The sequence below is a fragment of the Rana temporaria genome, chromosome 2, assembly GCF_905171775.1.
Source record: "Rana temporaria chromosome 2, aRanTem1.1, whole genome shotgun sequence".
Lineage (NCBI taxonomy): Eukaryota > Metazoa > Chordata > Amphibia > Anura > Ranidae > Rana > Rana temporaria.
This window is the reverse complement of record NC_053490.1, coordinates 98,208,882-98,229,504: the sequence shown is the minus strand read 5'-3', so window position 1 is coordinate 98,229,504 and position 20,623 is coordinate 98,208,882. Positions and strand designations below refer to the sequence as shown.

Sequence of the window (20,623 nt, the reverse complement as noted above, 5' to 3'; positions counted from 1 at the left end):
ATGACATGATCTCACCATCATCCTAGTAATGATATGACCTTGCCCCCATTCTAGTAATGACATAACCTCACCCCCCGCCCCATTCTAGTAATGACATGACCTCACCCCCTGCCCCCCTCCTTTCTAGTAATGACGCGACCTTGCCCCCCTCCCCTGCTTCATCCTAGTAATGACATGATCTCGCTTCCATCCTAATAATGACATGATCTCACCATCATCCTAGTAATGACATGATTTTGTCCCCATCCTAGTAATGACTTGACCTCGCCCCATATCCTAGTAATGACAAAACCTCACCCCCTCCTTCCCCAAATCCTAGTAATGACATTACCTCACCCCTCCATCCTAGCAATGGCGAGACCTTGCAGCCTGCCCCCTCCATCCTAGTAATGAAGTGACCTTGCCCCCTCTCCATCCTACTAATGACCTGACTTTGCCCCCTCTCCGGCCTAGTAATGACATGACCTTTAACCTCGGCTGAATGAGCTGAACAGTTTTTGACCTCGACTCAGTTAGAGGTCCCGTCTTTCAGGTGACGCTCTACTCCTGCCTCAGCACACTGCCATACTTCTCCATCCTGGGCTGCTCTGGGTCCTGAGTGGTGCTCTCCTGCCTCATTACAGACAGCCAGGTCACTGCCCCTCTGCTGTTGTCAGCACAATGCCATGCTTCTCCAGGCTGGTCTTGGTCCTCCACACTTAGGAAATGTGAGCACACATGCTTTCTCTCCTGCCAATAAGAGAAGCGGAGGGGTGTAGACATGGGAGAAGGCAAACAACTGGAAGTTGATTATTGGGTTATAGAGTTTGGCTGGGGCCCTGGCATACACAAGGTGGATTTGAGCTGAAGAGCAGAGCCACGGGCCCCCTGGATCTAGAGGTGGGGTTGCAATTACGACCCTTGATGCTACACCCATGCCTAGTAACATTGATATTTACCATCCTTCACACAGAAGAATTTACATGCAGTTTTGCAGAATGACGAATACAACCGTAGAATATACCCATTATGTTATTGGACATGCTGATACTTCAATTATGTAACTGTGGAGAATCCTATTTCAGGATTTTAAATGATTGAGTGAGTCACAGCAGTGTGTCAAGTTTGTGTGAAGACCTCTATATTTGACCCCGGTGTACACACTCTTCATTACCAAACACACAGTATATATAATGCACAAAGTGGGCCAGGGGGAATATTGACAATCGCACTCTCGGCTATTCTCAGACCTGATCCTACATGTTTATTAAACCTTATTCAGCATGGATGTATTGTTCTCCTCTGACTTCTAAATGACTAAGAGATACAAATTGGTAAGAAGAATACAAATTTACAGGAAGGGCAGGTTGTAAGGCTGAATGGGGCTGTACTGTCACTAGATCCGACCAGCAATTTCTGCCATCACATGAACCTTTCCTAGTGCCTGCAGAACCTGACATAACACTGTGTGTTTCGGGGTCACTGGACGCACTATGGTTGGATGGTTCTCTTACAAGCTCGACTTCGCTCTCATCGGAAGAAAGGGCTTTGTGCTCTGTGAATTCTGTAAGAATACCGATAATAAATGTTTTATGTTATGACACAGCACTAAATTTAGATGGGTGATCAAACGCTTGTTACACAGCAAGAGGTGAATCAAAAAGACACTGTGAAGCCTATTTGCATATTGTCCAAGAGAGCATAATTAACCTTTAGAATATTCTTACCTGCAACAAATTTGTTCATTCCTTTAGTTATATTTAATTAGCTCTCCTTTTTTTCATGGTTCTTCTGTGTGTCCTTCTGGTCGGTTTGTTTTTTTATTTCAATTTTACTTAATGGGTTATCTGGTTAAATGCAGACAAAAAAACTACATTCAATTCAACCTAACTACTGTTTGTGCATTGTGCAGCTTGCGGCAACCTCATGTGAGAGGTGCTGAATGCAGAGATGGGTGAAAGATGATGGTATGGATATTTTTACATCGTTGCATCAGCTAAGACCAATGTAATTATGCATATACAGTACCATACTGGTGGGGTGCCTCTAGAAGACTGTGACTGGACAGTGAAAGGAGAAGCAGCGGACTGATGAGCGCACGTCTTTGTCATTCTGCTCTCCACCCATGTCCGTATGTTACTTGTTAGAAAATGAGCACTGCAGCACAGATGACTGGCTACTTGTGATGCTCTTTGTGCTTAAGGGGTTGTAAAGGTTCATGTTTTTTCACCTTAATGCATCCTATGCATTAAGGTGAAAAAACATCTGATGATTACCCCCAGCCCCTGGTTTACTTACCTGAGCCCTCAGAAGTCCCACGTCGAGAACACGCTTGATCTCGGCCCGGTCTTCTTGGCTCTTCATTGGATAGATTGATGGCAGCTCAGCCATTGGCTTGCGCTGCTGTCAATCAACTCCAATGATGCGATGGCCGGGGGTGGGGCAGAGTCCTGTAGTTGGTGGCTATGGACCCAGAATACAGGACTCGGGAGCGTGCCTGCAAGGTAACCCCCTTGGGAAAGAGCTTCCCAGAGGGTGTTATCAGAAGCGGGGAGCAGCTGAGACAGCCACCGAGGGACCCCAGAAGACTAGGACCGGGGCCACGACATGTTTGTTGTTTAAAAATAAAAAATGTGACGCTTTAGTATCATTAGAAAACATTTGTATTTAACAGTAGAACTATAGGCAAACGTTTTATCTTATTTTTGAAAAAAAATGAGGTTTATAATCCCTGTCAGGTTTTTTTTTTTTTTTTTTTTCCGCCATCTTTGCCCCATTGCAGAGATTTCCCTTCACTTCCTGTCCCATAGCCAAACAGGAAGTGAGAGGAAATCCTTTCAAATTAAGGGAATTCCTCAGGGACCCCTAGATCACCAGAAATGAAGTCCCCATTGGAAGATTTGCCTTCTATTACTTTTCTGGGGACAACCCAAAATTTGGGATTTTCTGTTACTTTCAATGATAAAGGTAAACGGGAGAAATAGAGGGGGTGAGTCTCCCCAACGGGGGCACAGATGGGAATGTGCGTTCTACTTTAAAGCTGAATTTCTTGTATGGATTTTTTTATTACCTGCATAATTATTTTCGTCCAGCTTGGACCAGTGTAAATATTTATGTACCATGCCTGGACAATGCTTGTGAAATATGGAAATCACTGTAGTAGGCACTGATACTGGTATCTGTTCCAATACTAAGCATTTGCACGAGTACATGTATACCTCAAATCAATACCTTTGTGGTGAGGTTTAAGCCCATACAAAATGAATGGGCTCAAATCGCACTGCAATAACTCGCACTGCAATGAATCGCATGTGATTTGAACAGGAATGTGGTGTGATTCCTGTCTGAATCTTGTGCAGTTTCACTCACCGCTCCGGTGTGAACTCAGGCTCGTCATAGTAACTTGAGCGCAAGTATCGATACTTGTAATCACCAATAAAAAAAAAAACAGTATTGGTGCAACCCTAGTAGGCACTGCTTGTACAGTGATTGGTGCTAGCTTCCAGGCCCCATGTTGAAGGGCTGCCCTGTGCACAAAGGGGGTTGCTTACTCATCTTGGGTGCCATTCACAGAACGCCATTATTTTTTTCTCAGTAAATGCAAGGTGTTCTCTGATTGGATGTGTTGGAGAAAGAGGGGAGGTGATGTCATGGTCACTCGGAGAACACTTTGCATACAGGGACATGTGAAATCAACTGCTAGAGATCAATGGTATTAAAGTCAGTGCTCCCTACAGTCTCATTAAAAATGTACTTGCATCTTTGATCTTCTCGTGAGATTCATTATAAAATGCTGGAAGAAAAAAAATGCATAACCGAGAACAAAATAAAGGACGTCAGACTAAAAACAAGATGTGGGAAAATAAATGAACCAAATCGTTTAGCTAGCAAAAACCAGGTTAAATATTATGTTTTGCTGTTACCAGTCAAGGAAAATACTAAATGCTGCCTGGTGGGGCCTAAGGGGGGCTGCACAGTAAGGACCATAGGGCCTCAGGTTGGGCACTAGAGGTCTACAGGAATGGGCTTGGATGGGTAGGAATGGGAAAAGAGTAAAGAACAGAAGGAGGGGGAAAAAAAAGAAAAACCTATAAAAGGTTGTGTTGGAGATATTTCAGTCACACAACAGGACTATATTCCACTAGTGACGTCATAAAGCAAAGTTTTGGAGCTGTCAAAAATTAAAAGAATTTTGGGAGATGCTCTCAGACACTATTCGGGAGATTACTGGGGTAAACCTAGGAGATAGACCTTCAGCATTTTTGCTTTTTGACATCCCACAGTCACTGGAAAATTACAAGCAATCGTTGCTAAGACATTTATTAACAGCAGCGAAGGCTTGTATACCAATCTTATGGAAGAGCACGGTCCCCCCAACAAAGGCACAATGGCTTAGCAGAATAAATGAGATCCAGCTGATGGAAAATCTTACTATGGGTCTTAGGGAGCGAGAGGAGGAGTATTGGAGGACTTGGACTCCATATATTGAGTATGGGGGGCGTGGCGACTAGGAGGGGGAGTGGATCGGAGAGAGAGGGGGGAAATTGTTTCTGCTTTTCCTTTTTTTTTTGGGGGGGGGGTGGAAGGGGGGGGGGATGGGAGGGAAATGATTGCCTTACTATGGTTAAGATGCTCCCTCGAAGGCGGTAGCCGTGGGAAGTGAGAATATGTATAGACTGTACCAGAGCCAAGGAAGGGGAGAATTGTTTTGATATAGAGTGTAGATATTTAGAAGGCGGAGCATTAGTCATTTAGTTAATGATAAAAATGGCTGTTATGATATAGATGAAACCGAAATGGCTGTATTTTACTTTCTGTATATGGTAAAAGAAAAGATATATAAAATAAAAAATTATAAAAAAAATAAAGCAAAGTTTAAGAGACTGTTTCAGTTCTGAAAAGTGTATAGACACAGGGTCTTCTGGGTTTTGGGGATAGTCCATTTTGCCGCAGTGTTATGGGTAAGTAATTTAAATCAACTCTTCAAGCATCTTCTTGCCTAATAAAGCTGTGTATGGGTTCTGTAGAGAAAAGGAGGGGTGGGAGCAAAAGAATAGTTGCTGAAGCTAGACTTAGGAGCATGCCCACCCAAATGTTAGTGGACTATCTCGGTACTGATAAGGAGTGATAAAAACAGTTGCATTAAAAAGATTTATTACAAATAAAAAAATCACAAAACAATCGTACAGATCAAAGATTGGACGAAGTCTCTACTAGTTTCGCGGTAATACCGCTTCTTCAGGAGAGCCAATCTATAAAATACATAATACAATAAAGTCATATAATACAATTCAGCAACAATAAAAATTCCATAGAAAACAATAGGGGTATCTTACCCAATGAGTAATGAGAGTTGCGGAGGCGGACCGCACAAATAGTTTCCCCCCGCGGTGGACATTTTATTACTCATCGGGTAAGCTACTCCTATTTTCTGTGAAATTTTTATTGTTGCTGAATTGTATTATATGACTTCATTGTATTATGTATTTTATAGATTGGCTCTCCTGAAGAAGCGGTATTACCGCAAAACTAGTAGAGTCTTCGTCCAATCTGTATGATTGTTTTGTGATTTTTTATTTGTAATAAATCTTTTTAATGCAACTGTTTTTATCATTCCTCATCAGTACCAAGATAGTCCACTAACATTTGGGTGGGCATGCTCCTAAGTCTAGCTTCAGCAACTATTCTTTTGCTCCCACACCTCCTTTTCTCTACTATTAATTCGGATGATGGTACGATTTTATAGTTTTTCATGTACCTTCTACTTGAGGCTATACTCCAGTTTTGTTCTATGTATGGGCTCTATTAAAGGGGTTGTAAAGGGAAACATTTTTTTTCCCTAAATAGCTTCCTTTACCTTAGTGCAGTCCTCCTTCACTTACCTCATCCTTCAATTTTGCTTTTAAATGTCCTCATTTCTTCTGAGAAATCCTCACTTCCTGTTCTTCTGTCTGTAACTACACACAATAATGCAAGGCTTTCTCCCTGGTGTGGAGAAAGCCTCTCGAGGGGGGAGGGGGTGAGCAGGAGTGTCAGGACGCCCACTAACACACAGCTTCTTTCTCTATCTGCAAAGTAGAGAGTGTCCTGACTTTCCTGCTCGCCCCCTCAAGAGGCTTTCTCCACACCAGGGAGAAATCCTTGCATTACTGTGTGTAGTTACAGACAGAAGAACAGGAAGTGATCATTTCTCAGAAGAAATAAGGACATTTAAAAGCAAAATTGAAGGATGAGGTAAGTGAAGGAGGACTGCACTAAGGTAAAGAAAGCTATTTAAGGAAAAAAATGTTTTCCTTTACAACCCCTTTTTAAAGGGTGTGCGCTAGGAATGTGCAAATGGCCTGGTACACTCGGTCCTAGAAATTCTTTAACTTGGGCATGCCCACTATATGTTTGTATGTGCCTGGGGGTAAATACCTTGTCTCTATAATTTGTAATTATTATTATTATACTGGATTTATTTAACAGTTTACACAGCGCTTTACAATATAAATTATATATGTGTATGTGATTTTCTCATAACATATGCAAGGTCTGCTTCACACCTCGCAGTGATACACCATGCTTATGCATTACTTCCCCTTTTCACAATGCTTAATCAGTTGACTTACTGAAAAAAAAACACTAATTGTGTTTCTGATATCTTATCTAGTAGTTATATAGAAAGAGTGATAAAACGGGGAGCTTCCTTTTAATGGCTGCTATACAAACCGTTGCACTTAATGTAATAGAATATATGTGATGTTAAGAAAAAATTAATAAAATGTAATTATTAAAAAAAAATAGAAAAGTCCTAGAAATATTATTTATATATAGACACCAAAATAATTTAAAATGTGCATAGTGAAAATATACAGTACCTTCTTTTTAATGTAGTTGGCGTGCAAAATGATGCAGTGCAAGGCTCTCTTTAACCGCATATAGAAGTATATTTCTTATAAATATCTGTACACCAAGCAGAGCTGTAGTAATAAGTGACATCATGTGTTTCAGGAAGGGGAAGATGAAGCAGTTGCTTATCTTGACCATGACGGCGACAATGAAGTAGATCTGAGTGCACTTCCTGACCCTGACAAGTACCGCGATATGGAGGAAGATGAGCAAACCGTGGAAGAAAGTAGCAGGTACGTCCTTGGCATGTTTAATTTAGTAGTGCAACAGGCTATTTCAGAACATGGAAGATTGCAATAATATTGTATTAGTATTTATCACTTTCTTCTTTTTCTTAGAAAGGAGGGAAATATTTTTTATAATATAGTAATTTTTTTTTTGTTGGTGAAAATCCAAAATAGTCTTCCATAGGCCAGGATGCAATTTTCAGTTCACAAAATAAACAACCACTGATACTTTTAGGATAAGCAGCGTGTACAGCCTTGATCCAGAAAGTTATCCGGTTGCCTTTGGGGATCAAAGAGGATTTTTTTTTCCTGTCGGAGCAAATCGGACTTGGATTGTTTTTTGTTTTTTTGTTTTTTTTTCCTTTTGTTGTTTTTATATGTTTAGATTTTAGTTTTATTCTATGCAGGTGTTTTTGTCCAAATAAAGTTAAAGCAATTACACAGCTGAGTTGAAAATACTTAAAAAAAACGTCATCTTACAAATCTGCCCATTCATTGAAAACTTAACTTAATTTGGTTTTTGTTTTGTTTTTTGTAATTTTCTTCTTGGTATCGCATACTTTCAGTGAACAGTAGTTGCGTCACCTTTACTCTTGACAATTACTGCTAAATATCGTAACAGTGAGTTTGTAATATTTGTAAGTCAATCACATGGATACCAGTATATTCTATATCTACATAACCAATAAATAGAAAAATAAACCAGGTAAGTGGTACATTAATAAAACACAGCTGCAAGCATGCTTATCTACCTTTGCAACAAATATCCATGATGAGCAGCACATTGTTTTATGGCTATATCTACATAAGGTCCATCGATATATGCTCGTGTATCTAAATATTAGTCAATTCCAAAGGCACCACTTCAAGTATATAATTTTAGTGGAACAGTTGGAACTAGGGGTTATTGGACCATATGATGATTTTTGTCATCAACGGTCATTCTGATACTCCTTAGCACTCACTATAGGCTTTCAGTGGTTTAAAGGGTTGAGAATATATGTTCTTCAACTGTATCTTTCATACAGAAAATGATACCGTATTTTCCGGCATATAAGACGACTTTCTAACCCCTGAAATTCTTCTTCAAAGTCGGGGGTCGTCTTGTACGCCGGTAACCTAATGCTTACCTTATCCGGGACCGTGACATGCAGATCCTTTTTTGAAAAGCCGTGCCCCTCTTTCTGCTGTTCCGTGATAGGCCGAACACTCCGCTTCCCAGAAGACACTGTGTTTAGTGTTCCGCCCATCACGGATGCCCTCTCGTCCGAGACCGAGGACGAGAGGGCATCCGTGATGGGCGGAACACTAAACACAGTGTCTCCTGGGAAGCGGAGTTTTCGGCCTATCACGGAACAGCAGAAAGAGGGGCGCGGCTTTTGAAAAATGAGGCATGTAATTGGGCACAGTGATGCATGTAATGGTGCACAGTCTGGCATGTAATGGCACAGTGAGGTGAGGCATAACTAGTAGGAAGGGGGTCGTCTTATACAGTGAGTATATCCCAAAACCAACATTTTAGCTGGAAAATTAGGGGGGTCGTCTTATACGCCGGCAAATACGGTACTTGCATTTTGAAATTTGTATCAAGTTTTTTTTGTGATGTTAATTTTTGCCCTGCCAAGCATTTTTTTTCTTGCCACACAGCCTGTCACATGTTCAGCCAACAAGATCCACCTCACAAATCGGACATTTTGATGCTATCGTTGCTGTAGCATTAACATGTTGTGTTAGTATGGTTTTTGTCAAAAGAAGTTGTTTGTATTTTAAACATTGCACAATTTTCTATATGATTAAGGTCTGGGGACTGGCTAGGTCACTGCATGACCTTAATGTGCTTCTTCTTGAGCCACTTCTTTGTTGCCTTGGCGGTATGTTTCAGGTCATTGTTATGCTGGAAGACCCATCCATTACCCATGTTTCCATCTCTGTGCTTGACTTTTAGGGATGGTATTCTTAGGGTCATAGTCAGCATTTTCTTTCCGCCAAACACAGCGAGTCGAGATAAGAGCTTAATTTTGGTCTTATCTGACCATAGCACTTACTCCCAATCCTTCTCTGAATCATTAAGATGTTTATTGGCATGAACTGTACATGTGCCTTCTTGAGGAGGGGGACTCGCCATGTTTTGAAGAAGAAAAATGCTAACCATGACCCTAAGAACATTCCTACAGTCAAGCGTGGAGGTGGAAACATTATGCTTTGGGGCAGTTGCTCTGCTTAAGGTACAGGCCAACTTTGCCACATTGAGGGGGCCAATTGATGGGGCCAGGTATTATAAAATCTTGGAAGAGAACCTTCTTCCCTTAGCCAGAACACCGAAGATGGGTCTTTCAGCATGACAATGACCCAAAACCTACTGCCAAGGCAACAGAGTGGCTCAAGAAGAAGCACATTAAGGCTTAGCCAGTCTCCAGACCTTAAACCCTAAAGAAAATTTAGTGAGGGAGCTGAAACTTCGAGTTATCAAGAGACAGGCAAGAAACCTTAAGTAATTGGAGAAGATCCGTAAAAAAAAGTGGACCAAAAAAACCTGGTAACCAACTACTTCTTACCTCTGTTTGCCCACAAGGGTTTCTCCAAGTCATGTTTTGCTTCGGGATCAAATACTTATTTTTATCACTGAACAGTAACTAAATTTATAACATTTGTATGATATGTTTTTTTTCTGGATTCTTGGCTGATATTCTGTCTCATTTAAAATACACCTATGATAAAAAATTAGACGTTTCATTTCTTCGTAAGTGGGCAAAGGTAAAAAATCTTCAGGGGATCATATAATACTTTTTCCCACTCTAGATATTTACAGTGCTTTGAAAAAGTATTCATACCCCTTGAAATTTTTCTAATTTTGTCATGTTGCAACCAAAAATGTAATTGGATTTTATGTAATAGACCAACACAAAGTGGCACATAATTGTGAAGCAGAAGGGAAACGATAAATGGTTTTCTACATATTTTACAAAGAAATATCTGAAAAGTGTGGCGTGCATTTGTATTCAGCCCCCTTTACTCTGATAACCCTAACTAAAGTCTAGTGGAGCCAACTGCCTTCACCTATTTACTAAATAGAGTTCATCTCTGTATAAATACAGCTGTTCTGTGAAGACCGCAGAGGTTTGTTAGCGAAATTTAGTGAACAAAAAGCATCATGAAGGCCAAGGAACGCACCAGTCAGGTCAGGGATAAGGTTCTGGAGAAGTTTAAAGCAGGGTTAGGTTAGAGAAAAATAGCCCAAGATTTGAACAACTCATGCAGCACTGTTCAATCCATCATCTGAAAATGGAAAGAGTATGGCATAACTGCAAACCTACCAAGACATGGCCGTCCACCCAAACTGACAGGCCGGGCAAGGAGAGCGTTATTCAGAGAAGCAGCCACGAGGCCCATGGTAACTCTAGAGGAGCTGCAAAGATCCGCAGCTTAGGTTAAAGAATCTGTCCACAGGACAACTATTGGTTGTTCACTCCACAAATCTGGCCTTTATGGAAGAGTGGCAAGAAGAAAACCATTGTTGAAAGAAAGCCGTAAGATGTCCTGTTTGCAGTTCACGAGAAGCCATGTGGAGAACACAGGAAACATGTGGCAGAAGGTGCTCTGGTCAGATGAGACCAAAATTTAACTTTTTGGGTTAAAAGCAAATCGCACATCAACTTGAACACACCATTCCCACCAAGAAACATTGTGGTGGCAGCATCATGTTGTGGAGATACTTTTCTTCAGCAGGGACAGAGAAGCTTGTTAAAGCGGAGTTCCGGCCACAAATTGAAAAAAAAAAACCTTTTTAAATATGAATACCCCTGTAATACACAAGCTTAATGTATTCTACTACAGTTAGTCTGTAAACTAAGGTCCGTTTTGTTAGGTTGTTACAGCATTTAGACACTTTATAAAATAGAAATTGACTGGAGCCATCTTAAGTGTGGGCATCATGAAGCCAGACTGTATGACTTCCTGGATTTCAGCCTTGCACATGCTCAGTGCTGTACAAGCAGTGTAATGGTTTCAGATCAGTTTTCAATAGCAACGGGAGTGTCAGAGGAAGTTACCGCCCCTTATCTATGCAAACCTCTCCTCCCCTCCCCCCCCTCCTTCCAGGAACCAGTAAATATAATAAATAATTAGTTCCTGTGCAGATATATCTACATAACAAGATTATATACATCTCTTGTTATATATGTGGTGTGTATACATATACCAGACATGTGCACTGTCAATCAATTCATTTTGTTAGTGCGGTGATGTTAGTGCGGTGATGTTAGTGCTGCGATGTTAGTGCGGTGATGTTAGTGCGGTGATGTTAGTGCGGTGATGTTAGTGCGGTGATGTTAGTGCTGCGATGTTAGTGCTGCGATTTTAGTGCGGTGATGTTAGTGCTGTGATGTTAGTGCTGTGATGTTAGTGCGGTGATGTTAGTGCGGTGATGTTAGTGCGGTGATGTTAGTGCGGTGATGTTAGTGCGGTGGTGACATTAGTGCGGTGACGTTAGTGCTGTGATGTTAGTGCTGTGATGTTAGTGCGGTGACATTAGTGCTGTGATGTTAGTGCTGTGATGTTAGTGCTGTGATGGTGCGGTGATGTTAGTGCGGTGATGTTAGTGCTGTGATGTTAGTGCTGTGACATTAGTGCGGTGATGTTAGTGCGGTGACATTAGTGCGGTGACATTAGTGCTGTGATGTTAGTGCTGTGATGTTAGTGCTGTGACATTAGTGCTGTGATGTTAGTGCTGTGATGTTAGTGCTGTGACATTAGTGCGGTGATGTTAGTGCAGTGACATTAGTGCGGTGACATTAGTGCTGTGATGTTAGTGCGGTGATGTTAGTGCGGTGATGTTAGTGCTGCGATGTTAGTGCTGCGATGTTAGTGCTGCGATGTTAGTGCTGCGATGTTAGTGCTGTGATGTTAGTGCTGTGATGTTAGTGCGGTGGTGACATTAGTGCGGTGACATTAGTGCTGTGATGTTAGTGCGGTGATGTTAGTGCTGTGATGTTAGTGCTGTGATGTTAGTGCTGTGATGTTAGTGCTGTGATGTTAGTGCGGTGACAGTGCGGTGATGTTAGTGCGGTGACAGTGCGGTGACGGTGCGGTGATGTTAGTGCGGTGACAGTGCGGTGACGGTGCGGTGACAGTGCGGTGACAGTGCGGTGATGTTAGTGCGGTGACGGTGCGGTGACGGTGCGGTGACGGTGCGGTGACGGTGCGGTGACAGTGCGGTGACAGTGCGGTGATGTTAGTGCGGTGACGGTGCGGTGACAGTGCGGTGATGTTAGTGCGGTGACGGTGCGGTGACGGTGCGGTGACAGTGCGGTGACGGTGCGGTGATGTTAGTGCGGTGACGGTGCGGTGACGGTGCGGTGACGGTGCGGTGACAGTGCGGTGACAGTGCGGTGATGTTAGTGCGGTGATGTTAGTGCGGTGATGTTAGTGCGGTGATGTTAGTGCGGTGATGTTAGTGCGGTGACGGTGCGGTGATGTTAGTGCGGTGACGGTGCGGTGACGGTGCGGTGACAGTGCGGTGATGTTAGTGCGGTGACAGTGCGGTGACAGTGCGGTGACGGTGCGTTGATGTTAGTGCGGTGACAGTGCGGTGACGGTGCGGTGATGTTAGTGCGGTGACAGTGCGGTGACGGTGCGGTGATGTTAGTGCGGTGACAGTGCGGTGACGGTGCGGTGATGTTAGTGCGGTGATGTTAGTGCGGTGACGGTGCGGTGATGTTAGTGCGGTGACGGTGCGGTGACGGTGCGGTGACGGTGCGGTGACGGTGCCGTGACAGTGCCGTGACAGTGCGGTGACAGTGCGGTGACAGTGCGGTGACGGTGCGGTGATGTTAGTGCGGTGACAGTGCGGTGACAGTGCGGTGATGTTAGTGCGGTGACAGTGCGGTGACGGTGCGGTGATGTTAGTGCGGTGACAGTGCGGTGACGGTGCGGTGATGTTAGTGCGGTGACAGTGCGGTGACGGTGCGGTGATGTTAGTGCGGTGACAGTGCGGTGACGGTGCGGTGATGTTAGTGCGGTGACGGTGCGGTGACAGTGCGGTGACGGTGCGGTGACGGTGCGGTGATGTTAGTGCGGTGACGGTGACGGTGCGGTGACGGTGCGGTGATGTTAGTGCGGTGACAGTGCGGTGACGGTGCGGTGACGGTGCGGTGATGTTAGTGCGGTGACAGTGCGGTGACGGTGCGGTGACAGTGCGGTGACAGTGCGGTGATGTTAGTGCGGTGACGGTGCGGTGATGTTAGTGCGGTGCGGTGACGGTGCGGTGACAGTGCGGTGACGGTGCGGTGACGGTGCGGTGACGGTGCGGTGATGTTAGTGCGGTGACGGTGCGGTGATGTTAGTGCGGTGACAGTGCGGTGATGTTAGTGCGGTGACAGTGCGGTGACGGTGCGGTGATGTTAGTGCGGTGATGTTAGTGCGGTGACGGTGCGGTGATGTTAGTGCGGTGACAGTGCGGTGACGGTGCGGTGACGGTGCGGTGACGGTGCGGTGACAGTGCGTTGATGTTAGTGCGGTGACGGTGCGGTGATGTTAGTGCGGTGACAGTGCGGTGACGGTGCGGTGACGGTGCGGTGACGGTGCGGTGATGTTAGTGCGGTGATGTTAGTGCGGTGACAGTGCGGTGACGGTGCGGTGACGGTGCGGTGACGGTGCGGTGATGTTAGTGCGGTGATGTTAGTGCGGTGACAGTGCGGTGATGTTAGTGCGGTGACGGTGCGTTGATGTTAGTGCGGTGACAGTGCGGTGACGGTGCGGTGATGTTAGTGCGGTGATGTTAGTGCGGTGACGGTGCGGTGACGGTGCGGTGATGTTAGTGCGGTGACGGTGCGGTGACGGTGCGGTGACGGTGCGGTGACAGTGCGTTGATGTTAGTGCGGTGACGGTGCGGTGACAGTGCGTTGATGTTAGTGCGGTGACGGTGCGGTGACGGTGCGGTGATGTTAGTGCGGTGATGTTAGTGCGGTGACGGTGCGGTGACGGTGCGGTGACGGTGCGGTGACATTATGTGCAGAGTGGGGGGAGGTACAGATGATCAGGCATACAGAGCACATCTCGGTCTGTGTAGATCTGTATGTGAGTACAGTGATCATAGTACAGCCCCGCCTCCCTGCACTAGAATTGTAACACACAGTGCAGAGCGATGTTTCTATGTACAGGGAGGCGGGGCTGTACAGGGAGGCGGGGCTGTACAGGGAGGCGGGGCTGTACTATGCTCGGTGCTCTCACATACAGATCTATCAGACAGAGTGAGACTCGCTCTCTCTGCCTGATGATCTGTATCTCCGTGCATCGGAGACAGATGGCAGGTGGGCGGGTGGTGGAGGGAGGAGGACGGGGGCGGTGGTGACGGACGGGTGGAGGAGCTAGGACGGGGGCGGTGCTAGGACGGGGGCGGTGCTAGGACGGGTGGAGGAGCTAGGACGGGGGAGGAGTTGGAGAGGGAGAAGTGGAAGGACACCACCTCTATGGGCGGCACTGCCCTCCCTCCCTCCCGCCCCCCGAGATGTTCATCCACGGCTGCGATGTTCAGCCCAGCCTCCTGGGATTGAAGAGACACATATCCCAGGAGGCATAGCAGCGCTGGATGCGGCGGGGGGGGCCATTCCGCCGCGGCGGGGGAATAAGAGACTCACAGATAAAAACGTGAGTTTTTAAAAGACAAAAATAAAACATCCCAAATGTATTTAAAGGGGCAGTGTAAAAACGAATGCAAAGAAGTTGTAAAATAGGGTGGAACTCCGCTTTAAAGTTGATGGAAAGATGGATGGAGACAAATACAGGGCAATCTTAGACAAAAACCTGTTAGTCTGCAATAGACTTGAGACTGGGACGGAGGTTCACCTTCCAGCAGGACAATGACCCTAAACATACACCCAGAGCTACAATGGAATGGTTTAGATAAAGCATTTTTATCTGTTAGAATGGCCTGGGCAAAGTCCAGACCTAAATCCAATTGAGAATCTGTGGCAAGACATGAAAATTGCTGTTCAGACGCTCTCCATCCAATCTGTGTGTGTAACTGCTACAAGTTTCACACAGACTAAATCATATTCACAGATTTGTTTTTTATTTTCCAAAGAAATGTGACAGAATACATTTTGACCTAAATTTATAAAGAAATATTATTTATTTGCACAATTCTATCCCCGCCCCCACCCCCCACCCCCCAAAATGTTTAGTCTTCTTTTCCTTTTATATAATGGGGGAAAAAAGGCGATTAAATGGCACCTAAAGAAAGCTCTGTCTGTTTATAAAGAACATGATATAAAACGAATTTAAGTACAGTGTTGCATTGTCAGTAATTGTCACTAAAAGTATGATAGTTCTGAAAACTAAAAAATGGCCTGGAGAGAAAGGAGGTTCAACATGTCTTCAAGTAGTTAACCACTACGGGCCCGTGCTATAGTCGAATGACGGCTACAGCGCGGACCCCAACTGCCGGGGAGGACGTTTATTGACATTCACATTACTTTAAATTGCACGTGCCCCGCGCGCCTTATTAGTGCACACAAGTACCGCCGGCCAGTGACCACCAGTCCCACCTGTCAGTGCCAATCAGTACCACCTTTCAATGCCAATCACTGCCACCTATCGATGTCTGCCAGTCTGTGCCTCATCAGTGCCACCTAGCAGTGCTGCCTATCGATGTCACCTACCAGTGCTGATCAGTGCCCATTACTGCCACCTATCAATGCCACCTATTAGTGCCAATTCTCATTGCCACCTATCGATGCCCTTCAGTGCCACCTGTCGGTGTCACATCCCAGTGCCCACCAATGCCACCTCTGTGTGGCCCATCAGTGCCGCCTTATCTGTGCCCATCAGTGCCGCCTATTGGTGCCCATCAGTTCAGCCTCATCAGCATACATCAATGAAGAAGAAAAATTACCCATTTGCAAAATATAAAGCGGTTTTGTATTTTTATTTTTAAATTCAGTCTTTATTTTATTTTTTAACAAAAAATAAAAACCGCAGAGGTGATCAAATACCACCAAAAGAAAGCTCTATTTGTGGGAAAAAAATTATGATAATTTTATTTGGGTACAGTGTTGTATGACCGTGCAATTGTCATTCAAAGAGCGAGAGCGCTGAAAATTGGTCTGGGCAGGAGGGGGGTTTAAGAGCCCAGTAAGCAAGTGGTTAAACAATACAGCCTGGCCACCATCATGGTGGAAATACGGATTTCTGTTAACACATTTTGATTGTCTTCTATTGCTGCCCTACCCTCTCCCAGTCTGAATGCTGCTTTAAAAGTGATTACAGGAGCTTGATGCCAAGGTAAATCTAGATACTTGCACTAGCTATATTTACAAATGCATTTCATGATTTTTTAATGAATCCATAACTGCATTAAAATTGTTTTATTTCTGCCTGGGGTTCCGTTGTAACTTGGCCGTATACAGTAGCTAGGATAGTATTTAATGAGCTCTTTAAGCAAAAGCAGTTATTTATAAGAATACTGCAAAATCAGTACACCTCTGTAAAATGTTTGCATTGTACAGCACCACAAAATATAGATCTAAAAATAGTGTTTCTGCTTCTCATCAGAGATTGCTGGTAACATTTACCATACATTAAACAGAAAGCGGATGGGGTAAATCTACTCCCAAGAGGCACTGATGGTGTTTTGCCCATTACTGTAACGCCACAGAGCGCCGCTCAGCCTGTCAGCAATCAGGTTAAATGTTCAATTTGTTGTCTAGGCCACTTGTTTAAAACTTTGCTGCAGACTGTCTAGCAGGTAGCAACCCTCCCTTGCCATGGGATTATAGTGGGGGTTTTATTAACTGTCTGTCTTGTCTAATTTTGTAAAAGTAATTTACTACCAATTTCCTTTTTGTTTCCACTTTGATCTGAATCCTCACACATCTTGAATTACAAATGTTCTCTTACCAAAAAAGAAAAGTACATAGTTAACACTTGTTGCATCACATTTTATAATTGACCCTGATATCAGTAACTTGTTATATGCTGTTGTAGTGAAAGATCCTGACATTGCAAATGAACTTGTGGCCAGGCTATAATCATTGAAATATTGTTTGCAAGCAAACAAGCAGTAAACGTCTGTTCAGATTTGTTGTGTTCAGGTAACGTGTTGTAAAACCTGCATTTCACTGTGCACAACTAGGTTTGCCTTTTAGTGTCATTCATTTTTTAATAGCAATACCAATGCACTTAGCCATGTATGTACATTTTGGTGTACCACAATGCACAAACGTAAACCATCTATATGATGTGCACCTTACTGAACAAAATCCTGCTAATGTCTCAGCTAGAAAGATCTAGAATCACTTCTTCAAAGTGAACCTGTGGTCAGGCCTAATTAGTCAATAATCATTTAATATAATTGTCACAAGCAGTAAATCAAGCCCACACTAACCTCTGTAGTTGTAGGGTCCATGGAGCAATTCATCCTCAAAGCTCACAGCAAAAGTTATTCTCTGAGCAGCTCAGCCTTCCCCCCTCACAGCAGCGATCCTGCAGCTTTTCAGCCTGGGTACGAGGAGACCGGCCGAAGCCACACACAATAAATTGCCTTAAAGTGGAGGTTCACCCAAAAAACTAAATTTTTAACATTAGATTGAGGCTCGTTTTGTCAAGGGGAATCGGGTGTTTTTTTAAAAATCGAAGAAGTACCGACCGTTTTAGAGAGAGATCTTCTCCGCCGCTTCCGGGTATGGTCTGCGGGACTGGGCGTTCCTATTTGATTGACAGGCTTCCGACGTTTGCATACAGCGCATCACGATTTTCCGAAAGTAGCCGAACGTCGGTGCGCAGGCGCCGTATAGAGCCGCACCGACGTTCGGCTTCTTTCGGCTACTCGTGATGCGATGTATGCGACCGTCTGAAGCCTGTCAATCAAATAGGAACGCCCAGTCCCGAAGATCATACCGAGAAGCGGCGGAGAAGATCTATCTATAAAACGGTAAGTACTGCTTCGATTTAAAAAAAAACACCCGATTCCCCTTCACAAAACGAGCATCAATCTAATGTTAAAAATTGTTTTTCGGGTGAACTCCCGCTTTAAAGTGATTCTAAACATACTTTATGTGGATGATGGCCTTGTAAATCTTTTAATATATTAATAAGAAAAAAGGTACTTGCATTTTTTTTTCTTAATACACATCTGTCATGACTAGGGTTGTCCTGATACCGATACCAGTATCGGTATCGGGACCGATACCGAGTATTTGCGGGAGTACTCGTACTCCCGCAAATACCCCCGATACTAGAATAGAATACTTGCCAACGCCGCCGCAAACCCGTCGCCGCAAAACCGCCGCCGTTAATCGGTGTGCGGGGAACAGCTTTCGTTTGAATAGCTGTATCCCCACCGCATATAGACACTCCCCCTTTGCGCGGATGGACTGATGATCTGTCCAATCCCGCGCAAGGGGGAGTGTCTATACGTGGCGGGGATACAGCTATTCAAACGAAAGCTGTTCCCCGCACGCTGATTAACGGCGGCATCAAGGTATGGGGGACGGCATGGCTGGAATGTGGGGGACGGCATGGCTGGAATGTGGGGGACGGACATGGCTGGAATGTGGGGGACGGCATGGCTGGAATGTGGGGGATGGCATGGCTGGAATGTGGGGGACGGCCATGGCTGGAATGTGGGGGACGGCCATGGCTGGAATGTGGGGGACGGCCATGGCTGGAATGTGGGGGACGGCCATGGCTGCAATGTGGGGGACGGCCATGGCTGCAATGTGGGGGACGGCCATGGCTGCAATGTGGGGGACAGCCATGGCTGCATTATGTGGGGACGGACATGGCTGCATTATGTGGGGAGGGACATGGCTGCATTATGTGGGGGACATGGCTGGAATGTGGAGGACATGGCTGCATTATGTGGAGGACATGGCTGCATTATGTGGGGGACATGGCTGCATTATGTGGGGGACATGGCTGGAATGTGGAGGGCATGGCTGCATTATGTGGGGGACATGGCTGGAATGTGGAGGGCATGGCTGCATTATGTGGGGGACATGGCTGGAATGTGGAGGGCATGGCTGCATTATGTGGGGGACATGGCTGAAATGTGGAGGGCATGGCTGCATTATGTGGGGGACATGGCTGGAATGTGGAGGACATGGCTGCATTATGTGGGGTCATGGCTGCATTTGGGGACACATTTAAAAAAAGTATCGGTATTGGCGAGTACATAAAAAAAAGTATCGGTACTTGTACTCAGTCCTAAAAAAGTGGTATCGGGACAACCCTAGTCATGACCCAGCACTTTCCCAGCCTGTCGGCAGGGAAACAGTGGCAGGAGAAGCTTCTAGTCCTCTGCTAGTGGTCACATGTTCAAAATAATAATAGAAATAAAAACTAGAATTAAAAAAAAAAAAAACAGCCTTTAGGATGCAGAATACAAATAAATATTTAATATCAATAAACTGTTTTAAATCCTCATACAAAATTATATATTTGAAATGAAATATTTAATATTTTTGGGATTTCTGCCAGTTACAGGTTGTGTCACGCCCCTCCAGCCTGTGTGTTAGAATATCAGGAAAGTGAAGCCTTCATCAATCAAGATGTAATATCCCATCCCCATTGTGTTTAGCTGGTTGGTGGGCATGGAGGAGGAAAAGTGTCCTTTTCCACTGTGTATATGTCCACATGTGTGACTTTATAATCACATGGGCTACACAGGTGTGATGAGGAGGAAATGCCCCGGGTAGAAATGCACAGAAAACTGAGCATGTGCAGAGCTGCCAATACTGCTCTGCAAAAACCCCAACTGCAGTGGGGACATGGACAAAAGGGGAAGACGGAGAGCAGCAGGATCGGTACGTTTTTTTTTTTTGTTTTTTTTAAGAGTATAAAAAATGAATTCTAGTTTTATATAGTCACCATAGTGACTGAGTATGAACAACATGTAATATAGCATTTACTGATAGTTGTTTTTTTTTTTTTTTTTTTTTTTTTTTATAATTATGTGGGTTTAACCTCTTGACCACTGGGCACTTAAACCCCCTTCCTAACCAGACCAATTTTCAGCTTTCGATGCTCTCACAATTTGAATGACAATAACTCGGTCATACAACATTCTCTTGTTTCATGGCAAATGTCATGATGCTGATCCACTCCATGACTTGTTAATTGTACTCATATGTACTCAAACACAATACACATCACACAGTACAAAAAATTGCAACAGAATTGAGATAAAAAAAACACCCATTCACACTTTGCCTTTATGATGCATTGCGTTACGTTAAAGGCAAGCCAATTCAAATGAATGGCCTGCCAATGCACCAAAAAAAAAAAGACTTGGCATGTTTTCAGATGCAGCGCACCACAATGCACAGTGGAGATGAGTTTGGGTTCCATTGAAAAATATTAGCACTGCAACTTGCACATGTGTTAACGGGTCTTTGAAGTTGTGGGATGTCGGGTCACATATGGAAATGTGATAAACACTGGCACCAGAAATTTGAATAGCGAATGTTGTGAAGTTGCAGGGGCTGTTTCAAGTCTGATGATTGGCAATTGATAGTGATTCACAAATATCT

At 44.4% G+C, this 20,623-nt stretch overlaps 1 protein-coding gene across 1 annotated transcript in view; it reads left to right on the top strand.

Moving 5' to 3' along the window:
• Window positions 1-20,623, top strand: part of DDX10 (DEAD-box helicase 10) — a 320,895-nt gene that overhangs the window by 266,644 nt on the left and 33,628 nt on the right. The window contains exon 17 of the mRNA XM_040340569.1: window positions 6,973-7,103. Coding sequence (XP_040196503.1) covers window positions 6,973-7,103 — 131 coding nt within the window. The remainder of the gene's footprint in view (window positions 1-6,972; window positions 7,104-20,623) is intronic.